At 55.4% G+C, this 27,872-nt stretch overlaps 1 protein-coding gene across 2 annotated transcripts in view; it reads right to left on the bottom strand.

Moving 5' to 3' along the window:
- The window catches only part of TSNARE1 (t-SNARE domain containing 1), a 141,223-nt gene that overhangs the window by 14,191 nt on the left and 99,160 nt on the right, over nucleotides 1-27,872 (bottom strand). For both annotated transcript variants that reach the window (XM_012751739.3, XM_012751742.3), the window contains 3 exons: nucleotides 19,332-19,490; nucleotides 2,870-2,942; nucleotides 102-563 (listed from right to left, as the gene is read on the bottom strand). In XM_012751739.3, coding sequence (XP_012607193.1) covers nucleotides 102-563; nucleotides 2,870-2,942; nucleotides 19,332-19,490 — 694 coding nt within the window. The remainder of the gene's footprint in view (nucleotides 1-101; nucleotides 564-2,869; nucleotides 2,943-19,331; nucleotides 19,491-27,872) is intronic.

Here is a 27,872-nt window from a genome sequence, read left to right as displayed (position 1 = left end):
CTGGGAGTGTGCCTCTCAGGGCTGTGCGCATGGCCTGCCAGCTGGCCCTACTTGCCTGGGCGGGGCGGGCCTGGGGGGAGGGTTGTAGGGAGGCCACTTACTTGGCAAGGGCTCCACGACCTGACCCTCGCCTTGGGGAGCCTGGGCGAAGGTCTCTGCCACCATGCGCTCCACGGGTGTGAGGATGAGGCTGGGGGCGGGGCCGCCCTCAGCCAGCTTCTTTCGCACAGCGCCGCGGAGGTCTCGCCACTTATGCTTGAGGTCACCCAGGTCTCGGCGGCAGTAGCCCAGGGCATTCACTGCCTGCAGGATCCTGCTCCACACGCGGTGCTTCCGGGCGGGCGTGCCCCGCAGCGCCCCAAACAGCAGCGGGTAGTGGCGTGTCACCCTCTGCACCAGCACCTCCGTCTCTTGGGGGCTGAAGTTGGGCTTGCGTGTCTTGGTGCGGGAGTGGGGCCCTGGCCGCAGGGGCGTGGAGCCCGGCCCAGCACATGGCAGCAGGGCCGCCATGGCTGGCTCGGGGCTGCAGCTCCGCCGGCATGTGGCCTTGCTGCTGCTGGACCCTGGAAAGGCACCAGAGGCTGAGCAGTGGGCGGAGACTGTGGGAAGGAGGTGCCAGCAGGCTGGTGGCCCCAGGTCACTGCAGGCCCATGTAAGTGCGCAGTGGGTAGCCCCGCATCAGTGCCTGGCACAGATGGCCTGCACCCATAGCTTCAGGGCCTGGTGTCATGGTCACTCTGAGCCTCCTGCCTGCCTCACTACCAGGTGCTGTCTCCCCTCCCCCAACCTGTATGGCAGGTCACCCTGGGTTGTCCCTGTCCCCAAGACCACTCCCTCCCTGAACTGCTGGCAGGGATGTCCCTCCCCATCCAAGGGATGGCCCCATCTGCCTGGTCTGTCACTGGGACGGGGCAGGCACCTGGAGTGGACAAGCCATTCCACGTGCATGGCACATCCCAGCCCACAGCAGCTAGCCAGAGGTGGACACGGCTGCAGCCATCCTTGCAGGCCAACAGCTGGTGAGTGGGTGGGAGGGTGAGGAGACGGGCCAGTCCTGGGAGCAGAAGTGGTGAGGGGGCAACAGAGCAGCCTAGGGAGTGATGTCCAGGCCCAGGGAGCAGGTGGAAGCCCAAATTCTGTGGGGCTGAGGGGTAAGATGGCCTGACATGACCTCAGGGAGCAGTGTGGGGCAGGGGACATGGCAGCCTCTGGCCCAGCCTCCCACTTGTGCCTCAGTCGTGTCTCCTGGGACACAACACAGCACCCAGGATAAGGGTGCTGGCTGCCCGAGGGCCTCGGGACACAGCTGTCAGCGTGAGAAGTGGGGAGGAGGTTCTCACTACAGGCCCCACATGAGACCATAGCTCGGCCAGAGAACGGAGGGTCCTGGCAAGCAGCTGAATGCTCTAACCAAGCTCCTCTGGACACTGGGAACTGGCCACTCTGGGCCTTGCTCTTCCTAGCTGATGTGACAAAAGGCCCAGCCAGAGCACCAGGAGCTACTTCCTGCCAGCTCAAACATCCGGCATGCCTAGGCCAGGGCCCTTATGAGGGAGGGCAGCGAGGTGAGCGAGCCCTTCAGAAGCCACCTGCGCACCCCTGAGCGCCAGCACGGGTGCAGACGAGCGCATGTCAGGGTCACCATGTGACCATACTGGGCAGAGGGCACCAGCGTCCCTGACTCTCCCTGGGCTCTGAACAAGTGGAGAAGGCCAGAGCATGTGGGTCCCCTGAGAGCCTGGCCTGGACTGTTGGCTACAGAGCTCAGGTGACAGACTCCAGCCAGCCCTTAAGGCGCAGCATCTTGACACTCGGTGGCCACCACTCCCTCCAGCATCATCTTCAAACTGCTGTGGACGTAACTGCTCAGGTGGGAACTCCAACAGAGACAGAGGGGTCTTAGGAATATCTTCCTCCTCATTTCAGAGTATAGGTAGCCAGCTCTGTGGGACCAGAGCTTTCAGACCTCAGGCTGAGGACAGAGGACCTCCCTGGGAAAGCCCACAGGTGAACCCTCAGAGGCAGCAAGACTGGGACTGTACTTTCCCCAGTTCCGGTGGTGGATGATCGAGGAGAGCTAGGCAGGAGGCCTATGGCATTGGCAGGCCTGGTCAGGGGTCAGGGGTCACTTGGCCACTGTGGCCCATGTCCCATCTGGTAGGGAAGGCCCCTCCCTCGCTGTGGGTGTGGCTCCACACTCAGCCCCTTCATCCTTACCTCTCACCCCCACCATGGCTGCCTGGGGCCCTCCCCTGGCAAAAGAGTGGGGCTTCCACTGGGGCTTGCAGGGGCAGAGGGACAGGGCTGCAGACCTCTTGTCCCCACCATGCCCCGCCCCAGCTCCTCCTGGTAACTAGACTCCCCTGGGCCTCCCCGCACTGCTTCCCTTCCTTTGAGTGAGGAAGGCAGGACTGAGGGTACCACAGTGCAGAGCTGGCCCAGTCTCTTGGGGGGAGGGGGAGGAGGGGTGGTTCAGGATGCCCTGGTTGGGCCTGCAAGTTCCCCAGCATGCTGTCCCCATAACCCTCCACATGTGGGCACACTGGTGGCAGAACTACAGCCCCGGGCTTCACACCCCAGAAGCCCTGATGGGCACTGGCTGCAACCGCACTGACTCCCCCACCCAGAACGGCCCGTCCTCACCCTTTATGCTCTCAGGCAGGCGTTAGGCCCTGAGGGTAGGGCAGGGAGGCCAGGGCTCTCAAGCAGAGCAGGGGTCTGCCCTCTTGCCGGAGCTCTCACCTGGCCTTCCTGGGGGCTGGAGAAGGCCCAACCCTCCCGACCCTGCCCTGGGCCTCACTAGTCTCAGAGGCAGCTTCGCCCATGCCCAGGGGGCTGGCAGGCGGCCCACGGTTGGAGCAGTACCCACCAACGGCATCTCCTTGCTCCGACACCATGGAGGCCAAGTCCTTGATGATCTGATTCACATCCAGCAAATCGCTCTGTAGAAACAAGACGGAGCCATGAGGTACAGGGGCTGCGGGGCACAGACCAAGGGCATCAGAGAGGGCGAGCCCAGAGCAGGGCACAAGGGTACCCACAGAACACAGAACCACAGGGTGTCTAGTGACCAGCTGGTCTGCCCACTTCCTGTCAGAGAAGGAGTGACAGGGCCCAGAAGGTCCAGGGCTGAGCCCCGGGTCACTGCAAGTCAGAGGCAGGGCAGAGACCTCAATGATCAGTCTCCTGACTCCAAGGCCAAACCCCAAGCTCCCCAAGGACCCAGGGGCCTTCAGCTCCTTCATTGGGTACAGAGGCCCCAGGGCTTGCCCCTGGTGATTGGTCATCTAATGTAGGACAGTGCCCCAACACTGTCATGGAGCCCTGAGGAAATGAGGGCAGAGCACCCTGCCTGAACCCCTTGCGGGGCTGCTCCTGAAGATATGCTGCCCACATAGCCTGAGGGCTCCTTGCCAGGTCCTGATGTCCCCTCCACGTGCACCAAACTTAGGCCAGCACGCAGGTGCTGCTCAGAAGTCCCCATGGAGTGAGATGGATGGATGGAAGGGTGGTGGGCGGATAGACAGTGAAAGCATAGAAGGCTAGATGGATAGACAAATGGTGAAACAATGAATGGGTGGATGGATGAAGGGATAGATGGTGAAAGGATGGGTGGGTGGATGGTGGATGGTGAAAGGATGAATGGGTAGAGGGGGGGTAGATGGGCAGATGGATGGATGAATGCATGGATGGTAGATGAATGAGTGGATGTCTGGATAGATCATGAAAAAGAAGATGGGAGGGTGCATGGGTGGATGGATAGATGGTAAAAGGATGGGGGATGGAGGGTACCCTCTACTCCAGCATATCACACTGGCCTCTTGCATCCTCCATGCTGTCCAGCTTCATCCTACTCTTTGCTCCAGCACGGTAGCCATGGTGATGACAAGGACACGCCATGCCATTCTCAGACCACACACCTGGGCCTATACTGAGAGCAAGGTACACACCACTCCTCACACTAGGCACCAGCCACAAGGAGAGATCCTGGCATCCACCCAACAGAGGAGGCAATGGGGCTCCAGAGGCCCCGTGACCACCCGGGCAGCTCAAAAAGGGTTAGAGTTGGGACTCGCACTGTGCCCGCCGACTAGTGCTCCTTTCCTGACTGCCACACTGCGCAGAGGACAGCTCCTCCACTGGCCAGCTGCGTGGCCCTGGGTACACCTGGTCACTCACTGCCCCAGCAAAGCCAGTCCTCCTGCACAGGTGCCCACTGTGCCAAGCCTCATGCAGTGCCTGGCACATGACTGGGCTGGAGCCTGGGCCAGAGGGCAGTGCCTATGTGCCTGCCAAGACAGGAAGGGGTGGCCATGAGCCCTGCCCAGCACCCCCACCCACTACACAGCTCATTCGGAGCCAGGATTGATTTCCACCAGGTCATCTCACTTCACCACAAAAATGTTACAAGGAAATTCGTTTTCTTCGCAGGAGTGTTTTGGGAAATGAAGCAATTAGCATGCTCTTAAACTGACACGTATCGTCAACCGCAATTCAATTACTGGGCTTAAATACAGCACAGGGCAGGCGGCCACTCCATAGGAATCGGCCCATGGACGGAACGGTGGTGGGGAGTGTGGGGTCTGAGGGTCTCAGCTCCAGCTTGTGTGTGTGGCGGGAATAGCAGCAGAGGGAAGGATGGGCACTGGCTGGCCCTGGCCCTGTCACCACCACCTTTTCTGGGAGTGAGGTCACAGGCCTAAGAGACCAAGCTTAGGTTCCACCTGAGATGGACATAGGTCATGAGTCATGGCTCAGCCAGGCCTGGGACAGAGCAGCCCCAGCTTCACAGACTTCCTGGTGACTGACCTGACCCTCTCAGAGGCAGGCACCGACCCTGCCACACACCAACTTTGACCACTGCCACTGAGCACAGCCAGGCCCGGTGTGCCCTAAGCCTTGGCTGCACATGGACTCAAGGGCTCGTAGGGCCTAAGGGCTTCACAGGCAGCAACTCACTCACCTCCCACACTGTGTATGACGCAATAGTCATTACTCCACTTCACAGACAGGGAAACTGGGTCACAGAGAGGGTTAGTGACTTGTCTAAGGACACACAGCTAGAAAATGTTAGAGCCAGCATCCAACCCAAATTTAGGCAGACCCCAACCCAGGTCACTACTCACCACCCAAGGACTGAAGCCTCCCTCCAGGATGGGGACCCAGGGCCCCTGGTCAGCACTCAGGGACAGCAGGCCTCCCTCTAGGACGTCCTGTGGTGCAGCCAGGGAGTTTAATGTGTGTGAGCAGAGCAGGAGAAGCTCGGAGCCATGCTGGCGCAGTGCTGCCATGCCCTGGGTGGGAGGCCTGGCTCCAACCCCTGCCCAGCCTATGGGGCACAGCCCTGGCAAGCAATGACAGAGCAGGGAGGGGTGCAGTTGAGCAGGGCCCAGGACCTCCAGGCTTCCCGGGCTGTAAACCCCTGAGGCCTGGCCTTGATGTTCCAGCCACGTCTCTGTGAACACATGGCTCCTGAACTGGACATTCCCTGCTTTCAGCAGTGTCAAATTCAATAACCTGGGACAGCCTGGGCTGGGATATGGTGTCCCCAAGTCACGCAGAATCCCTGGTGTGCTGACAGGGTATGGAAGGCTCATGTTCCAGGCATCAGAGAAAGTCCCCTTAGAGATGTGGAGGCCAAGATGATTTTCCAGCTCTGTGGAGACACTGGGAACTCTCACTATGGCCACTGGACAGATCACAGACTTTCTCCATCAGGGCCTGGTTGTTCCTGGACAGGATATTTTGTAGTTGTCACTGGCCCTGCCACTTGCTGTCTGGTGTGGCTTGGGGACATTCTGCCCAGGTCCCCACCAAACACACCAGCAACGTGTTGGGATGGCAGTACAACAGAGGAGCTGGGGTGGCAGCATGTACCCTGGGTCGGGGCCGCTGCCGGGGGCCTCCACCCCCACTATCTGAAGCGAGCAGAGAGAGGCGGCAGGGAGCAGCAATCACTGTGCACTGGGATGTGCTCAGACACGGGAACGTTTGTGCCATGGCCAGTGCAGCGGACACACAGAGACTCCCACAGCCTCCAGCGAGGAGGGGAAACGACGAGCAGGCTGTGCCCACTGGGAGAGGTGACCAAGACCTCACGGTACCAAGGCTTCCGATGCTCCAGCTACAGGAGACTTGGCCTCAGCCAGGCACAGAGGGACTGGCATTCCCCAACCGCTTGGAGATGAACGCAAGCTTTTACTTGAAGACGTCTCTTGCTCCTTTTAGATGTCCCCCTTTCCAAGCTGCCTGGCACTCAACTGCCACCCAGGACCTCCTCTCAGCAGTACACCAGCTGCTGGTGCAGGAGCCGCGCCGGCCCCACTCACCCTGCTCAGATCCAGCATCCCTCCGAGGCACTCACCGATGAGTGAATGTCGTTCATCTTGAACAAAAGGGGGAACCAAAGCTTGAACAAAAGCTCAGGCTCGTTTTACCGGAGTCCTGGGCTCCTGGCGAGCAGCCATGGCAAAGAAAACCCAATTCCTGTGTTCTGGAAAATAGCTCACTGCAGAAAACCACCCTCTCCACAGGTCCAGGGCAGGGCTGGCTTGGTCCCATCCTGGGGTGCACTCCCTGTGTAGAACAGGCCTGACTTCAGGCAGCGGTGGTGAGCCTGGGGCCACGACCCCTCCTCCTGCACCACCAGGCCCTGCTACCCCCTCCTCCCAGCAACTGTGGCAGGGACCTCCTGGAACGAACCGAGAGGGCTGCTCAGAGCATGGGCAGCCCCAGACCCCAGGTCCTGCCACAAGGGCCAACCTGGCTGTGTAGTCACTGGTCCAGGGGCAAGATCAGGGCAAGGTGCACCATTGCCCTCAAGACTGCCCCAGTGGCCGTGGATGCCAAAGAATGGGCCAGGCCTCTGCACGGGAGCTTCCATGGAAGAAGAACAGGAAAGTTGAGGCATTTCCTGCCTTTGTGCCTCTTTCTCCAGATCACTCCAGGGTGCCGGGACTTCCTGGGGTTGTCTCTCCTTCATCCTGGCACTCAGTGCTGGTCTGCAGAACAGACTGAGGAATGAGGAGCTGAACATGACCCTTTAGTTGCAGCAGAACTGGGACCTGGAGCTTAGCCTGTCACTGACCCTATGATGTTCCCAGAGAGCAGGCCACTTCCAGGAGCACAGAAGGTAACATCTGGGGCAGGCAGCTGTCATGGACAGTGGCCTTCTGGTCACTGTGTGAGCAGCTGGGCCCTGGGCAACTGGGCCAGCCCCAGCTCCAGGGGGAAGAGGCCCAAGGCAGGCAGGTTCTGTTCCCCAGGCACACCTGCAGGTTCACAGTTCACCAGAGATCAGGATCCCACCAGGGACCTGGGTGAGAACCACGTTCCAGGCAGAAGTCCAGCCCTCACTCCTGGGGTAAGCGAGATCAAGGCCAGGCCTGAGGAGGTGGGACCTCCACTGGGGCCCAGAATCACTTCTGCCTGGGTGCTAGAGCTGCCCCATGACAGGCAGAACAGCAGGCATGGAAGGGTGTGTCCTGGTGTGGGCAACCAGAGGGCGGAAGGATGCCAGGGGTCAAAGAAATGCCTGACCTGATAAATGTGTAAGTCATGCAATGACTGTTCTGATTCCTTCTAAAACTAGAGCTCATGAAAAGCTTTCACAGAATTTTCTCTTCTTTTACTGGCACTGGGGAACAACCACTTTACACAGGACATAAGAAAACGTGTGTGTGTGTGTGTGTGTGTGTGTGTGTTCCCTTCACTTTTAAGAACAAGAAAAAAATACGACTGCATTTTTTTCCATCACGCAATCTCCTCTTATAATTAGGATCTTGGCAACCGCCCACCTACAAAGACGACTGTTCCAGTTAATGGAATAGCCACACTTTATTTCTTTATTTGTCTATTCGCTTATCTATAGTTAGATGTTAGCCAGGTGAATCACCTCCCTGCACCGGGCAGTGCACACTACACACATGGCAGGGCTGCTGGGTCTGCCTGGAGCCTCGGAGCCTTCCTGGGCTGGCTCCTCATCCCATCCTCCGCCCTCCCAGGCCTGCCAGGTAGCCATGGCAACAGAGCAGCTGGTGTATGCTGAGCTCTGCACCTGGGTCAGGTGATGCCACCACTCAGGAGCTCCAGCAGGTGATGTGGGCTTGGTGAGGGGTGCCCAGGCCAGCGGGCAGAGCTGGCTAGGAGCTCTGTTGGCCGGAGCAGGGCCCCCGCGGGCCCGCACACACTGGCAGTGGGCTAAGGACACATGCCCACCTCATCCACCTCATCAGCTCTGGGAGGTGCAGCACTGCCGGCCACCCCCAAAGCAGCACCGGTGCCCTGCCTGGAGAGAAGCTGCTGGCCCCTGGGGCACTGGCCTTCACGGGTTTCCTCTTTCTGCACCAGGGCTCTGCTACTCCCTGTGGGTGACACTGTAACATCCCTTCATTGTCATCCTCACTTGAGAAAGGCTAAGTGAGATGTAGCTCTCAGAACATCTCAGTGAGCACAGCCCCGTTCTAGTCAGGCAGGCTGGGCTCGAATCCCAGCTCTGCCACACACGAGCTGCGTGACCTGGGCCAAGTGATGGGGCTTCTCTAAGCCTGTCTCATCTTGGATAAAATCAGAACATAGGAGTGCTCACTCTCACAGAGCTTTGGTGTGGGCTGATGAGAAGATGTGTATAAATAATGGCAGCAGAGACCTTCTATTAAAACACAAATCTTCCATGGAGTCCCCATACAGAAACTTATTTACCTATATACCCACCCACCCATGCCTCTGTCCCTCCCTCTCTCCTCCTACTCACCCACCTACTCCTCATCCCTCCACCTACCCATCCCTCATTCCTCCACCCACCCACCCCTCCATCCCCCGACCCACCCATCCATCTATTCCTCCCACTCACCTACCCACTCACACATCCCCCCTCCCTCCCTCCATTCCTCTACCCCTCTACCCACCCACTCCTCCTTCCCTCCATTCCTCCAGTCCCCATTTGTTCATTCAAGAAGAACTCACTGGGAGCCCACATAGTGTCAGGCATTTTTTTGAGGTGCTAAAAAGACAGAAATGACTAGAACAGACAAAATCTCCACCTCCATGAGGCTTACATTCTAGTGGAGAGAAATAAACAATAAATTACAAGAGAGTTAAAGAGGGTGTTAAATGATAGGAGGGATAAAATGTTCCACGAGTAACATTTGCATCCAAACCCACAGGAAAGGGAGCAAGTTGCTTGGCCGTCCGGGGAGCATGGCTCCAGGCTAAGGGACCACAGGCACAAAGGAGCAGGGGCGTGCCACGTGTCAGGCCTGCCCAGAGAGCTGTGAGTATGCTGGGCAGCAGGCAGGGGCAAAGAGAGGGCGCTCAATGCCAAGGCCATGTGAGTGCAGAAGGCTGCCTTTCCCAAAGATGGCTGCATCAAGGTACTCCCACCCCACATGCTCTTCCTACAAAGTGACACTGACATGTCTCCCCCAAGAGGTGGGGATGCTGGTCCCTACCTTTATGGCCTGGACCCACAGTAGGTGGTAGAATTGATACTTCACAATTTCTTAGGCTAAGCCACAAAATGTCAGGACCCTGGCCTTGGGAACCCAGTCCCCATGTTGTGAGGAAGCCAGGCCACAGAGAGGGGCCATGTGTGGAGCTCTGGCCAAAAGCCCCAGCTCAAGTGTCAGCCAACAGCCAGCATTAACCTGAGATGCAGGAGTGAGCAAGCCACCATGTGACTCCACCCTCAGCTTTCCAGGCTTCATGGAGCAGAGGAAGCCACCTTGGTTTTGCCCTGTTGGAATTTCTGACCCACAGAATCCATGAGTGCAAGACCTGGTTTGCACCCCCTAAATTTCAAGGTACACTGTTACATAACCACAGTAACCAGGGAAACAGATTATACAAGGTCATGATAATAGTTTTAAAACATGGCCTTAGATTCTTTGACACTCCTGCCATTGGTGATGGGATCTATGTCCTCTCCCCCTTGCACTCGGGCAGGTTTGATTGCTATAATCAACAAAGTACAAGGCAAGTGACACTGTGTGCCTCTCAGGCTGCACCACAGAAGTCCATGTGGCCTCTGCCTTGCTGAATACCCCTGGAGCACTGTGAAGCTGTATCATAAGTCTGAGCACTACAAGGTGGCCATGTTCTGAGGAAGCCCAAGCTATGAGAAGGGTCCACATGGAGACAATCCAATCCACAGCCCCACCTGAGCCCAGCCTATGAGCTATCCCAGCCAAGGCACCAGATTAAGAGTAAAAAAGTCTCTAGAAGACTCTAGCCTCCAGCTATTCCAGTCATCCTCAGCCACTCAGTCTTGACAATAGAGACCACAGACACCATGGAGCAGAGATGAGCCATCCCCACTGAGCCGTGTCCAAATTTCTGGTGTGAAAATCAATGAGCACTATAGCATGGTGGTTGTTTGATGCTACTGATTTTACAAGTGGTCTGTTACGCTGCCAGAGGTAACATGATCAGCCTCTGAGCTCCTGCAAGGGCTCTGGCTTTTTGTTGGTTTGAGGGGGGAGCAACAGCAAAGCTTCAAGCAGAAGTGTGATGTGATCTGACTCCCACCTCACAGAATCATTCAGAAGATGGTGTTGAGAGGAGGCAAGAGGTGGAGCGGGAAGATCAACCAGGAGGCTGATGCAACACCCAGGTGAGAAGTGACGAAGGATGGTGAGGATGGTCCACTTCTGGAAACTCAAACAGGTTCTGCTGACAGATGGGATGTGGGTATGAGTAAGGAAGAGGGGAAAGTCAAGGGTACTTGAGAGTTTTGGCCCAAGCCAGAGAGGGAGTTGTGATGAGAACTGCTTGGGAGTGGGGAGCTCCATTCTGACCCTGCACACAGGCACACCCCAGTGTCCAGCAGGCAGGTGGACACCCAAGCTTGGCGTTTAGGAGAGGTCAGGCTACAGGCGGACATTTGGGAGGTATCTGCAGTATTTAATACTCCACCAGGGAGTGAGAGGAGAAGGGGCCTGTCATCAGGGAGGAGGGCAGAGGAGGTCTGCGCCTGGAGGAGGACGGCCGCTGGCTCTGTCAGAGGCTGCGGACAGACTGTGGAAAGGATGAGACGACAAACAGGAGCCTGAGAACCAGGTGGCCGGAGGCCAGTGAGGTGTCCTTCTGAACACAGGAGTGACTGCACTGTGCTTGCTGACGAGCAGAGTCAGGACACAGGGAGAGGCAAGGGGGCCAGAGGGGTGCGTGGAGGCTACGGAGCACATACTGGGGCAGGCCGAGGCTGCGAGCCGGGGAGCCCAGGGCAAGCTTTGGGGGGAGAGAAGTGAGTCACCGCAGCACCTGGGGTGGAAGTGGCACAGGCCCTGGAGCCTCTGGCCCTCCCTTCTAAGGGCTTCTGTTTCTCGGAGGAAGGAGCAGGGCCACAGACCAGGTCATCAGTCGGGGACAGGCAGGGGTAAGAGGAGAGCAGACATGACACAGACCGGGGAGGCTGCCTGGGCCTCAGGACCTCACATGACCCCAAAGTACCCTGAGCACCAACTCCTGAGTACCTACTCTTGGTAGCATCAGGCCCACCAAGCACCCTTCAGAGTCCTGAAGAGCAGGTCCCCACTTCCAGCCCAGACCCACTGGTGTGGAACATACATTTTCACCAGGCGCCGAGCCAAAGTGCAGACCCACCACCCTGGACACTACAGCAGCACAACCCTCACCCAGGGGCTCTTTGCCAGGTGGCAAGAGCCCACCTGGCCCCAGGCTCAGGACATGGGGATGCAAGCTGAGCCCTGCACAGACCACAGCACTCCCTGATTTCCCCAAGAAGCCCCAGGGCCCCAGGTTAAGAAGTCCGAGGCCCCTACCACCTCCTAGGCTGGAGTGCTCTCCTTCCTCAGGAGCGCCCAAGCAAATGCAAACCCCTTCCTGGAAGGCCACACCTCAGGCCATTAGCAGCACTCACACCTGCTCTCAGCTTGGGCTCAGCGAGCACTGACACCTCAGCAGTAGCAGCTATAGGCTGGCACCTGGGCCAGCAGCATGCACCAGTCCCGGGCTGCTCACCTGCTTCAGAGGAAGAGGGGCTGACAGGGTCTGGGGGCGGCGGGGCAGTGCAGGCAGGAGACTCCCCAGTGGGGTGGGAGGTTGGTGTGGGGCTGAAGGACAGCCACAGTCCCCCCACACCCATGTCCATGCCCACGGGATCCTCTCAGCTAAGAGTTCTTGCCCGGCAGGCAAACTCCACTGCAACATTTCCTCTTCTTGCTGACAAATGTCTTTTGTGTTCATGGAATCCTTTCAACAGCTCAAGAGGGTGGTGCTCACTATGCCCATTTTATAGATAAACAAACAGAGGCTTGGAGAAGAGACCTGCTCAAGGTTACGTGGCCCAGCAGTGGTATGGGTGGACCTGGGACCCTGGACCAGACTCCTACTTCCCCTCCTCTGCTAGGAGATGCCCGAGGCCTGCCAGGTCCCCTCTCCAGGGGACAAAGAAGCTTCCTGCAAGATTGCTGTCATCCTTCCTAGGCCCTGGCATGGGCAAGCCACAGGCCTAGAGCAAGGACTGTAGTCCTCAGCCAGACAGCTCTGGTAGTGGCAGATCAACTCCTGGTGACTGGGTCCCATCAGCGTCCAGGTGCCACTTGCTGGCTCTGGCCTGGCCCATCTGTCCACACACTTGGAGAACACATTTCAGTCCCATGGAGACTCCTCAGTAGGCAGGGAGTGGAGCCAGGGACAGGAAAGAAGGCGCCGCATTGGCCCAGTCCTGGGCTTCCCCTTGGCCACCCTAATCTCATCTTAGCCAAATAAGAAAAGGTGGTCTAGGGCCCACCTCAGGAGACAGGGACAGGGGCAGCCCATGTGGGGTCAACAAGGACAGGGAGCAATTAACCCCAGGGCCAGGAAGAAGGAATGAACCACTCCAGGGGCTGGATGGGGCTGGGGACCCAAAGGGGACCAGAGGGGAGGGGGGATGAGGAAGGGCACTGCGAGTGAGAAGCAAAGTGGAAGTGTGCCATGAGCCTCTGTAGGGATGCACCAGGATTACCCGTTAACACCTGGGGTGACGGCGAGGACCCAAATGCCATGCTGAGGCAGTCCCATGTCACACCTGCACTCACAGGGGTTACTGGGACTTAGAGATTGCAAACCACATTGCACACGCCCATTGTCTCAAAGTCTTTCCATTTCTGACCATCCTCATGACTAGGAACCTGGGGCTCAGAGAGGGACACGGGAGGAACTGTGAGAGGGTGTTGACCAGGAGCTGGGACATAGCTCTGGCCCAGGACCACTGCAGCCTGCTGATGGCCTTGCTGTGTGGCCGCAGGGACCTTGCTTCCCCTCAGAGTCCCATAGGCTCAGCCTTAGAGGGTGGAGATAGCTGTGCCTGGCACCGGCTCCCTCCCGGCCAAAGCCAGGGTCTGCACTGCTGCAGAACACTCTAATGGGCTTGGCTGGATGGACAGACTGCCAAGGGGCAGCAGACAGCCCTGGGGATAGAGCTGCCCGCCAAGGCGGCAGACAGTGGCTCCTGGACCTGACCTAATTGAGCACTCAGACACCTCCTCACCCACACCCAGCGTTGTGCTGCTGCTCAAACACAATTAAAGCTCACTTGCCCACTGGCACAGTAAGAACAGGTCCCAAGTTGTGAGAAGACAGGGTCGCTGGCCGGGAGGCTGCCAGCAGCCGGCACCTGCCTCAGTGACACCTGGATGCCCAAAACCCAGAGTCCTTGGAAACTTGGGGCTTCCACCTGGGACCACACCAGGGAGGCACCCTAAGCTGGGAGGCCAGAGACAGGCTACCTTGGCTCATAGGCAAGGACAAGCAGCCCCAGAGAGGGGAATAAGCACACGACTGGAGGTGGGCAGTGCCCCAGGACACCCCCCCCCCAAACCACTTCCCTTCTGAGGGACGCAATGGCAGATCTGGCTCCTACATGTGCCTGGCATGACCCATGACAGACCGTGCCTGAGAGATGGCAGATGGCCCCAGATCCCAGGTTCAAACACCAGGGCTGCCAGGCACTGTGCCTTTCAGAGACGGACACCACCCAGGTCAGAGGTCAGACTGCCTGGATTCTAGCTACGTGGCCTCCTTCACCCGGAGGTGGATGGCAACATCCTCCTGGAAGGGAGCTTGTGCACTGGGGTGACAGTCAATTCCAACTCACGCTCAGGTGGCCACTCTGCCCCTGACCTAGCCCTGTTTAGCTGGCTGGAATGAGTCTGTCCAGGCAGAGTCCCAGCACCATGGGGAGTGCCAGCCGGCCGGCTCTCAAGCTCCACCTGCACTTGGGTAGCCTCGCTTTGGGCCTGGGGTTACTTCTAGTGTTTGTTCAACTCCATCCTTGTACAGGAAATACATAGGGAGACGCCCAATGCAAGCTATTAACAATACAGGGAAACGCATGTGCTCCTGGCTCGGCCGTCCATGCCCAAACCGGGGGCCAAGAGAGCCCAGCGCTGGCCCAGTCTCCCTGAACCTCCAGCCCTCCCCAGCCCCTCCTCACATGCCCCACAGCAGCTCCGAGGGATGCTTCTTCTGGACGAACCACACACTCCAGCTCACCAAGTCCTCACGCAGTCCCATGAGAGAAGGCCCCACACTCTCCCCTTCAGGGGAGAGGAACCCAAGACCCAGGGAAGGCTGGGAATGGCCAGGCTCAGGACAGGGGACAGCAAGCCAAGGCTCTGGGGCAGTTGCCTCATTACCAGCCCAGGCCTGTGGGGGTGAGCTGGGCTGGACCACCCTCCTCCCTCCGCTGAGGCCAAATAGCCTGGCAAGGGGACAGAACTGGCAGGGTTGGGGAAATGCCGTCCATGGAGCCTTCCAGGCCAGGGCTCAGGCCCTAGGCACAAGGGCTTGGCATGGGAGTTATGCAGGGACACACAGCAAAGGCCTCCTATGGCCAGCGCCACAGCAGGCACAGCCAAAGTCTGGCCTGCAGGGGTGGGGGCTCTAGCACTGTCACTGCCACGGACAGCGACATCACTGAGAAATGGGCCAGAGACCGGGCAAGCAGGCAGAGACGCTCCTATACCATGGGCCGAGGGTCAACAGAGGACTGCGGTGGACAGGTGCAGAGTTCAGACCCCCTTGGCCATGGGGGCCCTGAGTCCATCCTGGAGGTGCAGCCAGAGGGCAGGATGGGCCACTATCATGGGGTTAGGCATCCCGTGGAGGGGGGAGTTAGTCAGCTTCACGCATTCACTCAACAGGTATCTACCGAGCAGACTACCATGGGCCCTGGAGAGCAGACTGATGCTGGGTGGTGGGGGCAGGAGGTCCCTTCCCACAGAAAGCTGCATTCTCATGAGACTGACAGGTGACAACAGCATGGCTAGCAAGCAGACCAAGCAGAGACTCCAGGGTGTGACGGGGTGGGCAGGGAACTGGCGCAGGTGAGGGTGGCGGGCAGGGCCTCCCCAGGAGTGCACACCTGAGCCCAAGTCTGAAGGCTGGAGGAAGCTGCAGTGTCAAGATCTGGGATGTTCTCGGGGGTCACACAAGCAGAGGGGTGCGCAGGGGCTGGGTCTCTGGGGTTGAACACAGTTTGCAGAGCCCCCAAAGGGCAGTACACTCTTACTCTGAATCTAACTGGACCATGTCCAGGTGGCCCACAGAGCTGACACCAGTGCTCAGTATCACTGGGAAGGCCCCAGCCTCCGTGGGCTCCACTGTCCCCTGCCCATCCACTCCCTGGCCTCTCTGGAGTAAGCCATGGGGCCTCCTGAGGTTTCCTGACAGGCTATCACCTCCCTCAGGCCTGGAGACTCTGCTTACTGCCACACGGGCTGTCTGAGCATTTCACAGATGAAACTACGGAGGCAAACAGCATGTTCAAGGTCGCCTAGCTGGTCAGTGGAGACTTGGGCCTAAAGCTGGGACACTGAATCCCAAGTCTCCCCTTTATTCCATCCATTGGATGATTCTGGGAAGGAGGAGGAAAGAGGAAAGGGACACTCAGTGGGGCCACCAGCCCCAGGATAGAGCCCTCACCATTAACTTACCACCTCCCAACTCAGCATCTATCCACGAGCACTCATGGAGGCCAAAAAGCGAGAAGGAAAGACGGCATATAGGAACCGGATGCAGCACCAACCTATTGCTGTGACAGCAGTTCCCCTCCCTGAGCCTCACTTTCCCCACCTGTCCACACTCTACCACCTACCAGATAAGGTTAGTCCTAGAAAGCAGACCACAGTGGGGGCTCGCTTGGACCCAGTCTCACCTCCGTGACTTCTGAACACGTAAAGTCACGCACACTGCCATGAGCCACTGGAGTCTGCAGGAGAGGCTGTGACCAGCCACGTGTGAAGGCCCACGCTGTCCTCCTGAGGTTGCTTCCCCAGCCCCCCACCGAAACATCGTCACCTCCCATCCCCACATGCCTTTGTGGTACTGGGCAGACACCCCCAGAGTGACCCAGCCATGGAGGGCCTGGGGACACCTGGGCCTCTGCTGCTGTCACCCAGTCTCGTGGCTCCCTCCTGCTGATCAAAGTCTAACTGCTGCCACTAGGACCTGCCTTGAACCTGGGGGAGGGCTTTTTAAAGGCTAATGGTCATTTTGTGGTTTTCAAAGACCAAAGGGAGTGAGTGGTGCAGGGAGAGGAGGTGCTTGCTGTAGCTGCCTCCAAGAAAGCTGACCCACCCCATCAACCCCTATCTGACTATTGTCTGCTGGCATGAGACTCCACATCTTCTGCACGGTCCCCACACTGCAGATAAGGAAACTGAGGCTGGGAAGGCCAGGTTAGCCATGGGTCCTGCTCACTTGGCCCCTCTGCAAACCCCAGCACAGCGCTGAGCTGTGAGAAGCCCTGAGGGCCACAGATGAAGCCCCCATCCCATGCACAGGCCCAGCCCCTTGACTGAATCCAGTCTAGCCCTGCACAAACTCAGCTCCTCTCCCTGTCCTGACCCACATCCCTTTGTCTCTCAGCTGGACAATGGTAGCAGCCTCCACATGGGGTCCCTCCGTCCCGGTAAAGGCCACTGCTCTGCCCATATTCATCACACAGACAACCAGAGAGCAGTGCCTTAGAGCCTGGTCTGTCCAAGCCTCCAGCCTCCAAACCTTATCCCAGGGCTGCCACACAGCATGAGCCTCATGTCTGGCACCAAGACAGCCACCAGGAGGCTGTCCAAGGCACGGGAAGCCCACAGGCTTCCTCATGAGGCCCCAGAAGCAGGACTCACAGGCTCAGGACAGGGAGAAGCTGGCTCCCAAGTACAGATGCGACATTGGAATCCTGTGACCCACCCTGTTGCTTCTCCTGGTTGGCTGCCAGAAAGCTCAGAGGTGAGCCAGCCCCACCGTTCAGGGGCACAGCCCTCAGCCCCGCCTGCCTGCCCATGCCCTAGGCCCTGCCCTCATCCAGGAGTCTGATCCTTTTGGTAGCAGGAGCTTCTGTTAGCAGCTTCCACTCCCTGGACTCAGGCCTGAAGAGTGTCCCTCCTGCATGCCCATGGGGACAGGCGAAGCCTGTGCTCCCGGAAGGGCCGTCAGCCTCTCAAGTTAAAGGGAGCAAGTCCCTCTGCCTCTCCCGGGCCTCCCCGGATCCGGAGCCATCAGGAATGACACTCCTGGATCTGTTCCTCTGCTTCTCTGGGAAAAGTGGGCCTTGCTGTGCCAGCAGAGAGGGATAAACAACATCTCTGTGTTTTGGTCATTCAATGGACCGTCTCAGCAACAGCAACAAGCTTGTCTTCCAGCCAGAGATACAGGCCCCCAGCAGCAGCCCCCTAGCAGGGCAAAGACAGGACCACAGCTCCTCTCTGGGGAGCTCGAGGATGGGGTAAAGAGGGGACAATGGCTCACAGAAGCAGCAGGGCACTGGATGGAGGTCTTGAGACATGAGCACTCCTCTGCTAGGTGAAGTGAGGAGGGGCCTGCAGCAGACACAGGGAGGTGGGCAGCCCCACAAGTATGCGCGTGAGAGGGGGGCTCCCTGTGGGGCATCCACCACCTTCCAGAGTGGAAGGCCTGCTCCTTAGGAAAGCAGAGTTGGCCACAAGTCCTAAGCCAGTGACTCGGTTTACTGACTTTCCCAGGTTCCCATTTTTCTAGAAGAATCTGCTCTGAGTGGACATTTGTTCCAGAAACCCAGCCACTAGGAGCTTCAGAGCAGGCCAGTGAGGAAGCCCAGAGGGACGGAGAACATGCCCATGGTCAAACGCTTGGCTCCCACCGCCAAGCCCAACTGCTTTCTCCTACCTGCACCTCAGCATGAAAAAGAAGAGGCTCACTCCATGCACACTCACATACACTCACACACACTCATACTCTCACACGCTTTCACATTCATACTGTCATACTCACACACTCATACACACTCAAACACGCTCTCATATTCACTCACGCAGTCATACACTCTCATACTCACACCCTTACACACAGCCACACACACTCACACTATCACACTCACACACACACTTTCATACTCACACACTCATACACAAACACCCTCTCACATTCATTCACACACATCATACACTCTTACACCCTTACGCACATCCATACACTTGTTCACATACACTACACACACTCACATACACTCACACACATTGACACTCATACACACTCTCACATTCACTCATATGCATATACTCACATACTCTCATGTACACTCTTACAATCACACACACATATACTCTGATGCACTTACTCAGACACCCACTCATATACACCTACATTCATGCACACTCCCACTCAGTCACACACACTCACACACAGACATACACTCACACTCACACATCCCAGGCATGTGTGCCTTTCAAGATATCACATGTGTTCAGCAGCGGTCCTGAGATTACCTGTGGTCCAGAGATGCGTTGGGCAGGAGGTGTTATATATGGGCAAACTTCAAAAAGACACGGAACAAGCAACATCCAGTCCCCATGCCCTACAGCTAGAGCCCAACAACTCACCCCCACCACCTGCTGGCAGCACCATCAAATTGCAGGTTCAGTTCTAAGTTACTCGATCATGCATGCTTGGCACCAAATCACCTCTGTTAGAGCTAAACAGCCTTCCAAAATTCTAAGCATTCAGCAAATAAAATGGCCACAGTGACTGAGCTGGGACTGTGAGTGCAGGCACTTGGCTCCTCACCAGAATACTCCTGGGTTTCCCTATTAGGTAGGAAAAGTCAGGAAGGAGGGGATGGAGACAGTGTTCCCTGGATGCCAGTCCCTCCACCACAAGGACCAGATGCCCATGGAGGGGCAGTCAGCATAGGCAAGGTCACAGGACCCAGTTCCAGCCCCTCCAGGTGAGGGGTGGCCCCAGGATGCTGGCCACAGGGTAAGCAATGCCACAGCAGAGCTCCCTCAGTCCCTGGCCCAGCCTCTGCACGAAGGGCTGAGTGTGTGTGCCCGCGCCACCCCCCCAGCCCTCACCTCCATCTGCAGGATGGCCTCCTCACGCAGCCGGATGGCCTCCAGGTCCTCCTCTGTGATATCCGTAAGCAGCGCCTGCTCCTGGCTCTGCCAAACGCTGTCACCCCCATTAAAGATCTTCTCATCATTGGCCAGCTCTGCAAAACGGACCTGGGGACTCTGCAGACAACAGAGGCAGACCCTGTGACCACCAAACCCCAGGCACAGTCTTATTCCTGCAGATCTCAAGACGAGAGGAGACCCCAGAGCCTCTGGGAGTCAGGGCTGCCCCACGCTCTTGGCCCACACCTGTACCTGTGGGGGCGGGAAAGGAGGCTGAAGCCTGGGGCTGCTGTGAAAGGCGGGCAGAGATCTAGGATGGGCGGAAACTGGGCCCCTGTCCTTCAGCATGTGTCCCCCTGCCCTTCAGCACATGTTCTCCCCCTGGCCATCCCAGGTTTGCCTGTGGAGCACCTGGCAGGCTCCCTGTTCCACAGCCCTCAGCCCAAGCCTGAGCCACTGTGTCCTGGGGCCAGACGCAGAGCTGGGAGGACATGTGGATGAGTAAGACATGGCCCTAACCCCAGGAATGCACAGCCCACCCCATTTGTCCTGCTTTGGGGATCACAAGCCCCTCTGTGAACCCACAGAAGAATGCCCCTATGCATGAAAACACAAATTCTACCTTCTCGTTTTGGGGGCTGTGGAAATCAAGGCTTGGAGAGAAAGGGGCCGCAGGCAAGGCATAAGCACCACTGAGATAACCCATTGGAACTGGACCACCAGGTGGCGGGGGAGCCTGAGAGACTTTCTCCAATATGTCTTCATTCCATACTGATTTCTTTAATTCACCAAATTTTGAAATTCAGTAAGATAGTGCCTTCAATTAACCCCATTTGCTCCATGATAGGATAATCTGGGGTTGCCAGACCTCCACCTGAAACCCTGGGGCACTGGCCGCACCACGAAAGGATGCCCAGGGTCAGGGGTGTTTCTAGCTCAAATGCCAGAGCCTGGGACTCAACAACAGGCCCTCCACCCCCGCCTGTCCCCACGGACCATGGACTCAGTTTCCTCAGCCCTCCGTGGAAGGCATGATCAAGGTCTTCTCTGCAATTCTGTGAAATGCCTTAATTCAAAGCACGAGGCCCCGGCCGGCCTGGTGTGTCTGCCTTTGCAGCAGGGCTCTGTGGCCAGCTTTGCCTGGGTCCCCTCGGAGGTGTGGGCCCTGCCTGCTGCACACTGTCCTGGGGGGCCTGGGGTGCGGACAGCATGGAACTGACTGGGAGCGGGCACCTGGGCTGGGTCTGGGTGTGACAGGCAGCCTCTCTGCCTCTTCCCTTCCCACCACACCCCGCTCACCTCTGCCCAGCCCAAAGATAGCACTGGCCTGCCAAGGGCAGCTGTCCACATAGGCCAAGAGGCTGGGCCTCAGCAGGCCACTCCAGATGGCAGCACTGGATACACAGAGACAGTGGGGTATGGTCGCCACCCGCAATTCATCTAACTCTAGTCCAGAACCCCCGTGGTGCCCTCCTGTGTGCAGCCAGGGACAGACGATGTGAGGCAGCACTGGGGCTGCCACCAAGGGCAGACTGGGCTCTGCTGGTCCTGGAGCTCCTGAAAGGCCCTAGGACCTTAACCTCTGCCCTGCGAGGAGGCTGCATCCTGGTCGCTTTCTGCCCTTCCCTTCATTATAGGACACTGACACTCGCCTGAGATAAAGGCCGCCTCACCACCCGTGCAGCTCAGGTGGTCACGTGCATTGTTCTGGCTGAGCCCATGTCAGTAGAAGTGTCGGGGGACTCCAGGGAGGCCACCGGGAGCCCCTGCCCCTCTGAGACAGTCACTGAGCCTGCCTGGCCTCCCGCAGACACTGTCTCCCACGGGCAGCCCACCCAGGCCATGCTGTCTCCAGAGCCTGTGAGATGCCGCTGCTTCCTAAGGCCTGAGGACTCTCTGCTGGCAGGTGGTGGGGAGGTGCAGAGCACAGGACTGCCCCTTGGCAACAGGACGGAAGACTCCAGAACACAATCCAAAAGACAGTCTTTCCTGGCATGCTGTGTGGGGCCCATGGTGCCCACCCTGTGCCAGGTCCTGGGGCAAAAGTGGGTGGACGGGTGAGAACCCCGAGCGAGCACAGACAGACCCCGCTGGGCACAGAACCAGCGGATCCCCGCAAATAAGAGCTTCAGTATGTTTCTGGCAGAAGTCGCCCCAGGCGGGTGTGTGAGGCTATGAAAGCTGTGTAATTGTGTGACTGCATCTAGGGACAGGGTGGGGTGGCAGGGGCTCCCCCTGGTCCCATGGTTCTGCCCGAGACCGCTCGCTACTGATGGCGGGACCAATTGTAACAATAGCAGCCACCACGAGCCTTCAGAGGGACCAGGCAGGAGGCAGGTGCCACATCTTGTCTCCAGTTTTCCTCAGGACCCTGCGAGGTGGACATGGCCTCCTCATTTAAAAGGGACAGCTTGTGGGGTCCCACCTGCAGGATGGTGACGCTATGCTGACCCAGTTCTCCCTCCCAATCCCACACTCTTCCTGCATACCACGTTAACACGAGGGGGAAGTCAGTGGAGGACTCTAAATAAATAAATACGTGGATAGATGAATATAAAATAAAAGATCTAAAAAATCTGTTGACAAGCGCTACTCGTCCAAGGCAGTAATTATCACCTCCCCTTCCCGGCGTGGGCGGGAGGAAGTGAGCAGCGCCCGGGGGTGGCAGCGGGAGGGAGGCACTGGCCCCGCGCCAGGCCCGCAACCCCCGCTGGCTCCCTTCTGTGGCTCCAGCCCCTCCTGAGCTTCCAGGGCACTCTCGGAAGGAACCTTGGCCCGGGCCCCGGCTCTGGCGTTGGCGCCAGCTGCGAGACCCAGGCAAGGCAGGTGCATTCTCCGGGCCTCAGAGTCCTCATCTGTAGAATGGGAACACCTCTGCCCACAGCCCTGCATTTTGTGCTCAGCACACACTGCCGCTCCTCTGGCCCATCCTGTCTGCAGGGCACTGCAGGAGTACATGCCTCACTCTCACCAGGAAGAACCTGCCTGCGAACCTGGGCTCTCCAGAGATGGTGAGGGCCACAGGTCAAGCTCTGCTCCCTCGCTCCTAGGCCATCCTGGGCAGGTCCCTCAACTTTTCTGAGCCTCAATCTTCACTTCTGAGAAATGGAGCCAACACCACTGGGGCTTGCCTGGGCGGGGCTTCTAAAGGCCCTAGGTAAACACAATTAACAACCAGGCAGGAGACCAGAGCAGCCCCACCTGTGCAGCCGAGGTCAGAGGTGCAGGAGCTATCGCTCAGCCGCACCATGACAGCAAATCCATGCCAACAGGAAAGGGAGCTGGAGGAAATCTGGTCCACTCCTATGACAACATACTACGGGCCAGTAAGCACGAGCAGGTCAAACATGCTGGGGAAGAAAGCGCCACGAGATGTTCTATTGAGCCTTTTCCTGGCATTCGGGGTTCAGTGGAAGCTCCCACAAACTGAGGGCAGAGGGTGCCAGGATCCCCATGCAGACCAGCCATGGATCTGGGGCCTTCAGCTCGCTGTCACCTCCTACATGGGGAGAAGGGAGGAGCTTGGGAGGCGGGCGGGCGGGACGGGGCACAGAGACAGCGGCCCAGGCTTGTCGGTCTGTTGGCCCAGGGGAGGTGGTGCGGCTGGTGCAGACGCCAAGAGATTCCGCGGGGGCCTGTCCCCTCACCTCCGTGGGCCAGGAAGAGCAGGGACCCGGTAGCCCACCCTCCCCAGCAGCAATGACAAAAGACAGGGAAGGAAGAAATGGCTTAGCCGTCCAATCCCCCTGCAGCCCTCCTCCTGAAAGGCTCACAAAGTGCTCCTTTATTCTCCTCACAAAGGCTCAATTTGGGTCTGTAGCGCGGAAGCCGGGATTAGGGATTTGCTGGCAAGGTGCTGGGGCCGGCGCGGAGGGGACAGCCCTGTGATGGTTTTCCAGCGCAGGAGGCAGCCAGACAAAGGAGGCTTTCTCCTCCTCCAAGGCCCAGGGCTTGCGTCCTCATTTTGACACGTAGGGAAGAAACACAGGCCCCAGCGTGACCGCTGGAGAAGGAGCCGCACACGTTTCCCGTGAGAAGAGATGAGGGGCTGCCTTCCACCCAGGGCGGGCCAGGAGTGGGGTGGCAATGCAGACCACAGCCGGTATCCCTGAGCTCTCAGTAACTCTGGGAAACAATCACTTTCTCATGCACTTGGCCCTGGTAGGAGGGTGGGGGTCAGGGCAAGACACATTTGGACACTTTGGGAAGGGCAGTTTCTTTTTAAGCAGCCCCAGGGCAGGCCACTGGTTTCTCCAGATAGCACGTGACTGCTGTAGCTGGCGCAGGCCGATTCTCATCAAAGCTGAATGCCAGAGCTGCATGTCTGTGGCAATGCTGCCCCCAGCACCACGTTAAATAAAAGGGCTGTGTCCGAGAGACAAGGGCAACTCTCTGCCCTATGCCCTGGACAGAGAAGCAGGACCAGGAATTTCTCTCAGGCCTGTGAAAGTGAAACATGCTTTTCGTTCTGTGGCCTGGGGACACACGAAGTTCTGCTGAGATCTACGCTGAGTCCACCAATGTTGGCACAAAGTCAGAGCGTGACCTGCCACTGTGGGCTGTTCCCCTGATCCTTAATGGTCACAGGTCTATCCGGGGACAGGGGATGGCCCAAAGGCACCCTGGTGCTACTCACAATGACCCTAGTCCCAGCTGGAGGCTACACTGGACCATGGCCAAGATCACCAGCTCCAAAGAGACTTCATGGCTCACATCCACGCCTAGCCTAGGAAGACAAGGGGTGGCAGTTGCCCTTCCCATCTGCCAGGACCACTTAGCCAACAAGAGGACCAACAAGGACCAATAAGAGTTCTTGTTGAACAGGGTTGTATATCATCTCATCATTTATAAAATTCCTGGAGATAATCTAGCCTTTTCAATTTCTCAGAAGAACTGTGGACCATTTCCCTCCCTTTTAAAAGAAAATTCTATGAAAGATAACATACCTATAGGCCAATGCCCAGATGAGATGTGCACAGCTCTGTGAATCCTTACAAAGGAAATACCAGCAGAGATACAGGACAGCTGGGACCCCAGAAGCATCCCTCTAGCCCTGCCCAAAAAAGGGAAAACCCAGTTCTGGCTTCCAACTAGCCCAGAAAGTAGTCTGGCCTGGTTTTGAACTCTACAGAAACAGAATCATATGGTAAGTCCTCTGTAGTTGTGACTCACTAAGCATTGTGACTGAGGTGTCACTGGTGGACCTTGGTAGCCACGATTCTTTGCATTGCTGCAGAGTCTCCTGTTGTAGGAACTCAGGATTCGGCACAAATTATCGCTTCATTCCACTACAGACTGGCTCTCTTCCGGGTTTCTGCTACTGCGTATAGTGCTGCTATGAGCATTCTTACATGGACTTTTGGTGACTATATACGGTTGTCCCACGGTATCCCTGGGGGGTTAGTCCCAGGACCCCTACAGGTACCAAAATTTGCAGATACTCAAATCCGTGATGTAAACTGGCATAGTATCTGCATATCACCTACACACATCCTCCAACACACTTTAAATCATCTCTAGATGACTTATTACACCCAACACAGCACAAATGCTGTGTAGTGAACAGCTGATATACCGCCTTGATCAGGGGATGATGATCCCAAAAGTCTGTACATGGTCAGTACAGCCATAATTTTTTTTCTAATACTTTCAATCTGTAGTTGGTTGAATCCACAGATACAGAACCCATGGATATGGAGGGCTAACTACATACACGTCTCCATTGGGCAGATCTACAAAATGAAAAGTAAGAACACATTGGATTTTACAAAGCAGATATTCTCAAACAGTGTTCCAAAGTGGTGGTGCAATTTTACACTCCCATTAGTAGTACACGAGAGTTCCAGCTGCCCACATTCCCACCAACACTCTGCATTTTCAGGTGTTATTCACGTTGCTTCTAGTACTGTGGGTGAGTGTGAGGTGGTATGTAGTGACACGGCATCATGGGTTTACTTTCCCTGCTCCTGACAACTAATGTTGAATGCATGTTCATATTCTTATTAGCCAACTGGAAATCCTCTTTTGTGATGTGTCCAAGGCTTTTACTCTTTTTTGTTTTCAGAGTTGTCTGCATTTTTCTTACTGACTTATAACAGATCTTTACTATTTAATGGATGTAAGACCTTTGCAGACACATGTCATGCAAATACCCTCTCTCATCCTGCAGGTTGCTTTTTCACTCTCTTAATGGTGTATTAATTTTTAACAAACCTAAGTTTATCAATCTGTTTCTTTATAGTTAGCACTTTTGCCTCTGTGGGAGAAATGTCTGCCCACATAAAGATGTGAAGGTAGCCTTCCCTGATGTCTTCTAGAAGTGCTGTCTTTCTTTTGCATGTAGGTCTATGATGCAGCTGGAAAAGTTTTTTTGTGCATAGAGTGAGTTAAAGTTTGTAAAGGACCCACTTGTTTTCAGTTCAAAAGTTCAAGTGATGCAGCACCAAGACCTGAATAAATCATCTACTTCTCACTGCAGGGCAGTCCACCTGACCACAAACCCGGCCATCGTGTGTGTGTGGGTCTACATCCCAAATCCATTGTGTCCTGTGGCTGTCGGTCTGTCTAGCCTCACACAAACACCACTGTTTCCATTTCTGTGATTAATTAACATGTTCTGATACCTGGCAGTATAAACTTTTCACTTTGGTTTTTCTTCAAAATTGTCTTCACTATTTTGAGTCTTACTCATATTTCCATATACATACATTTTAGAATCAGCTTGACAATTTAAACACACACACATGCTTAAAACCTGTTGGGATTGTATTGAATCTCTAGATTCACTTGGTGAGAACTGACATCTCTATAAACATGGCAGACTCTCCATCATTTAGATCTTTTGTAATTTCTCTCAGTAATGCTTTGTTAGTTTTCAGTGTAGCAGTCTTAAACAGCTGTTCATAGATTTCTTTCTAGTTTTGATGCCATTATAAATGGTATCACTTTTAAAATTTCATTTCCAAATTGCCTTATGCCAGAATACACAATGTCTTCTTGTATACTAACCTGGTTCCAGTAGTCTTGTCAAACGCACTTATTAATTCTAACAGCACATCACAGATTATTTCCCACGTACACAATCATGCTCTCTGTGAGTAGTTTGTTTTCTCTTCCCAATCCTTATACCTTTATTTTTCTGCATGCTTTATTGCATTGGATAACACTCCCAATACAATGGGAATAGAAGCAATAGTACTAGACATCTGTGTTTTGTCCTCAATCTCAGGAGAAAAGATTTTAATATCTTCCCAGTAAGTGAGACGTTAACAGTAAGGTTTTTAAAGATACCCTTTAAAAGATTAAAGATATTCCCATCTATACCTATCTTGCCAAGAGTTCTTTAGCTTCCTTAAGCTAGTGCTGAATCTCATCAAATGCTTTTCTGTATCTATTGAGATGACTGTATAGCTTTTATCACTTATTAAAGTGGCGAATTATATTGATTGTTTCTGAATGCAAACTAACTTTGCATCCCTAGACTAAGCCCTACGCTATGATGATATGACTTCCTTTTTATATATTTCTAGATTTAATTTATTAGCATTTTGGTTAGGATTTTTGCTTCTACATCCACGAGAGAGACTGATATGTTACTTTCCTTCTTGTGATATCTTCACCATAATGTGGAATCAAGGTATGACTGGCATAAAACACAGCAGGCTGTTTTTCCTCTTTTTATATTCTCTGTAATAGTTTCTATAAATTCATGTTATTTACTCCTCCAAATACTTGGAAGAATTCACCAGTACATCCACTCAGGTCTGGAGTTTTCTTTGTGGGATATTTATTAATTATGGATTGATTTCTTTAATAAATATTGAACTTTCCAGATTCTCTGCACATCTTGGTAAGTTATAGTTTTCTAAAAAAAATTACATCTCATCTGAGCTGTCAAATTTGTTGGCATAAAACTGTTCATAATATCTTTATATTACTTTTAAAAAAATTGTCAGATCTGTAATGATATGCCTGTTTTCATTCCTGAAACTGATAATTTGTATTTTCTTTCTACATCTTGATTAATCTTGTAGGAGTTTAACAATTTTATTAATCCTTCTAAAGAACCAACTCTTTTGGCTTTGCTAACTCATCTACATGTATTTTTTATATTTCATCAATTCCTGCTTTAATAGCTACCTGCATAATGCCACATGCATCCTTGGCTTATTGCAGCCTGTATTTTTGTCACTGCTCTGATGATGCAAGGACAGTACAATGCTTTAACACCATTAACCTCCTGTTTGTCTTTTGTGCTTCAGTTGTCGACAGTACATCTGACCCATATGTGAAAACCCAAAATTAATGTATTATTCAACAGTCAACATGAATTTGGACATATCCGTATTTCCTATTTTCCATATTTTCCCCATTCCTTGCCCCGATACTATGCTTCCCTCTGGGATCACTTTCCTTTTTCCACTTTGCAACCATCCTGTTGATGAATTCTCTCTGTTTCTGTTTTTCTAAAGATGTTTTCATTTCACCTTTATTTCTGAA

Source organism: Microcebus murinus, chromosome 7, assembly GCF_040939455.1.
Source record: "Microcebus murinus isolate Inina chromosome 7, M.murinus_Inina_mat1.0, whole genome shotgun sequence".
Classification (NCBI taxonomy): Eukaryota; Metazoa; Chordata; class Mammalia; order Primates; family Cheirogaleidae; genus Microcebus; species Microcebus murinus.
The sequence above is the reverse complement of the archived record's forward strand: the minus strand, read 5'-3'. Positions and strand labels throughout refer to the sequence as shown.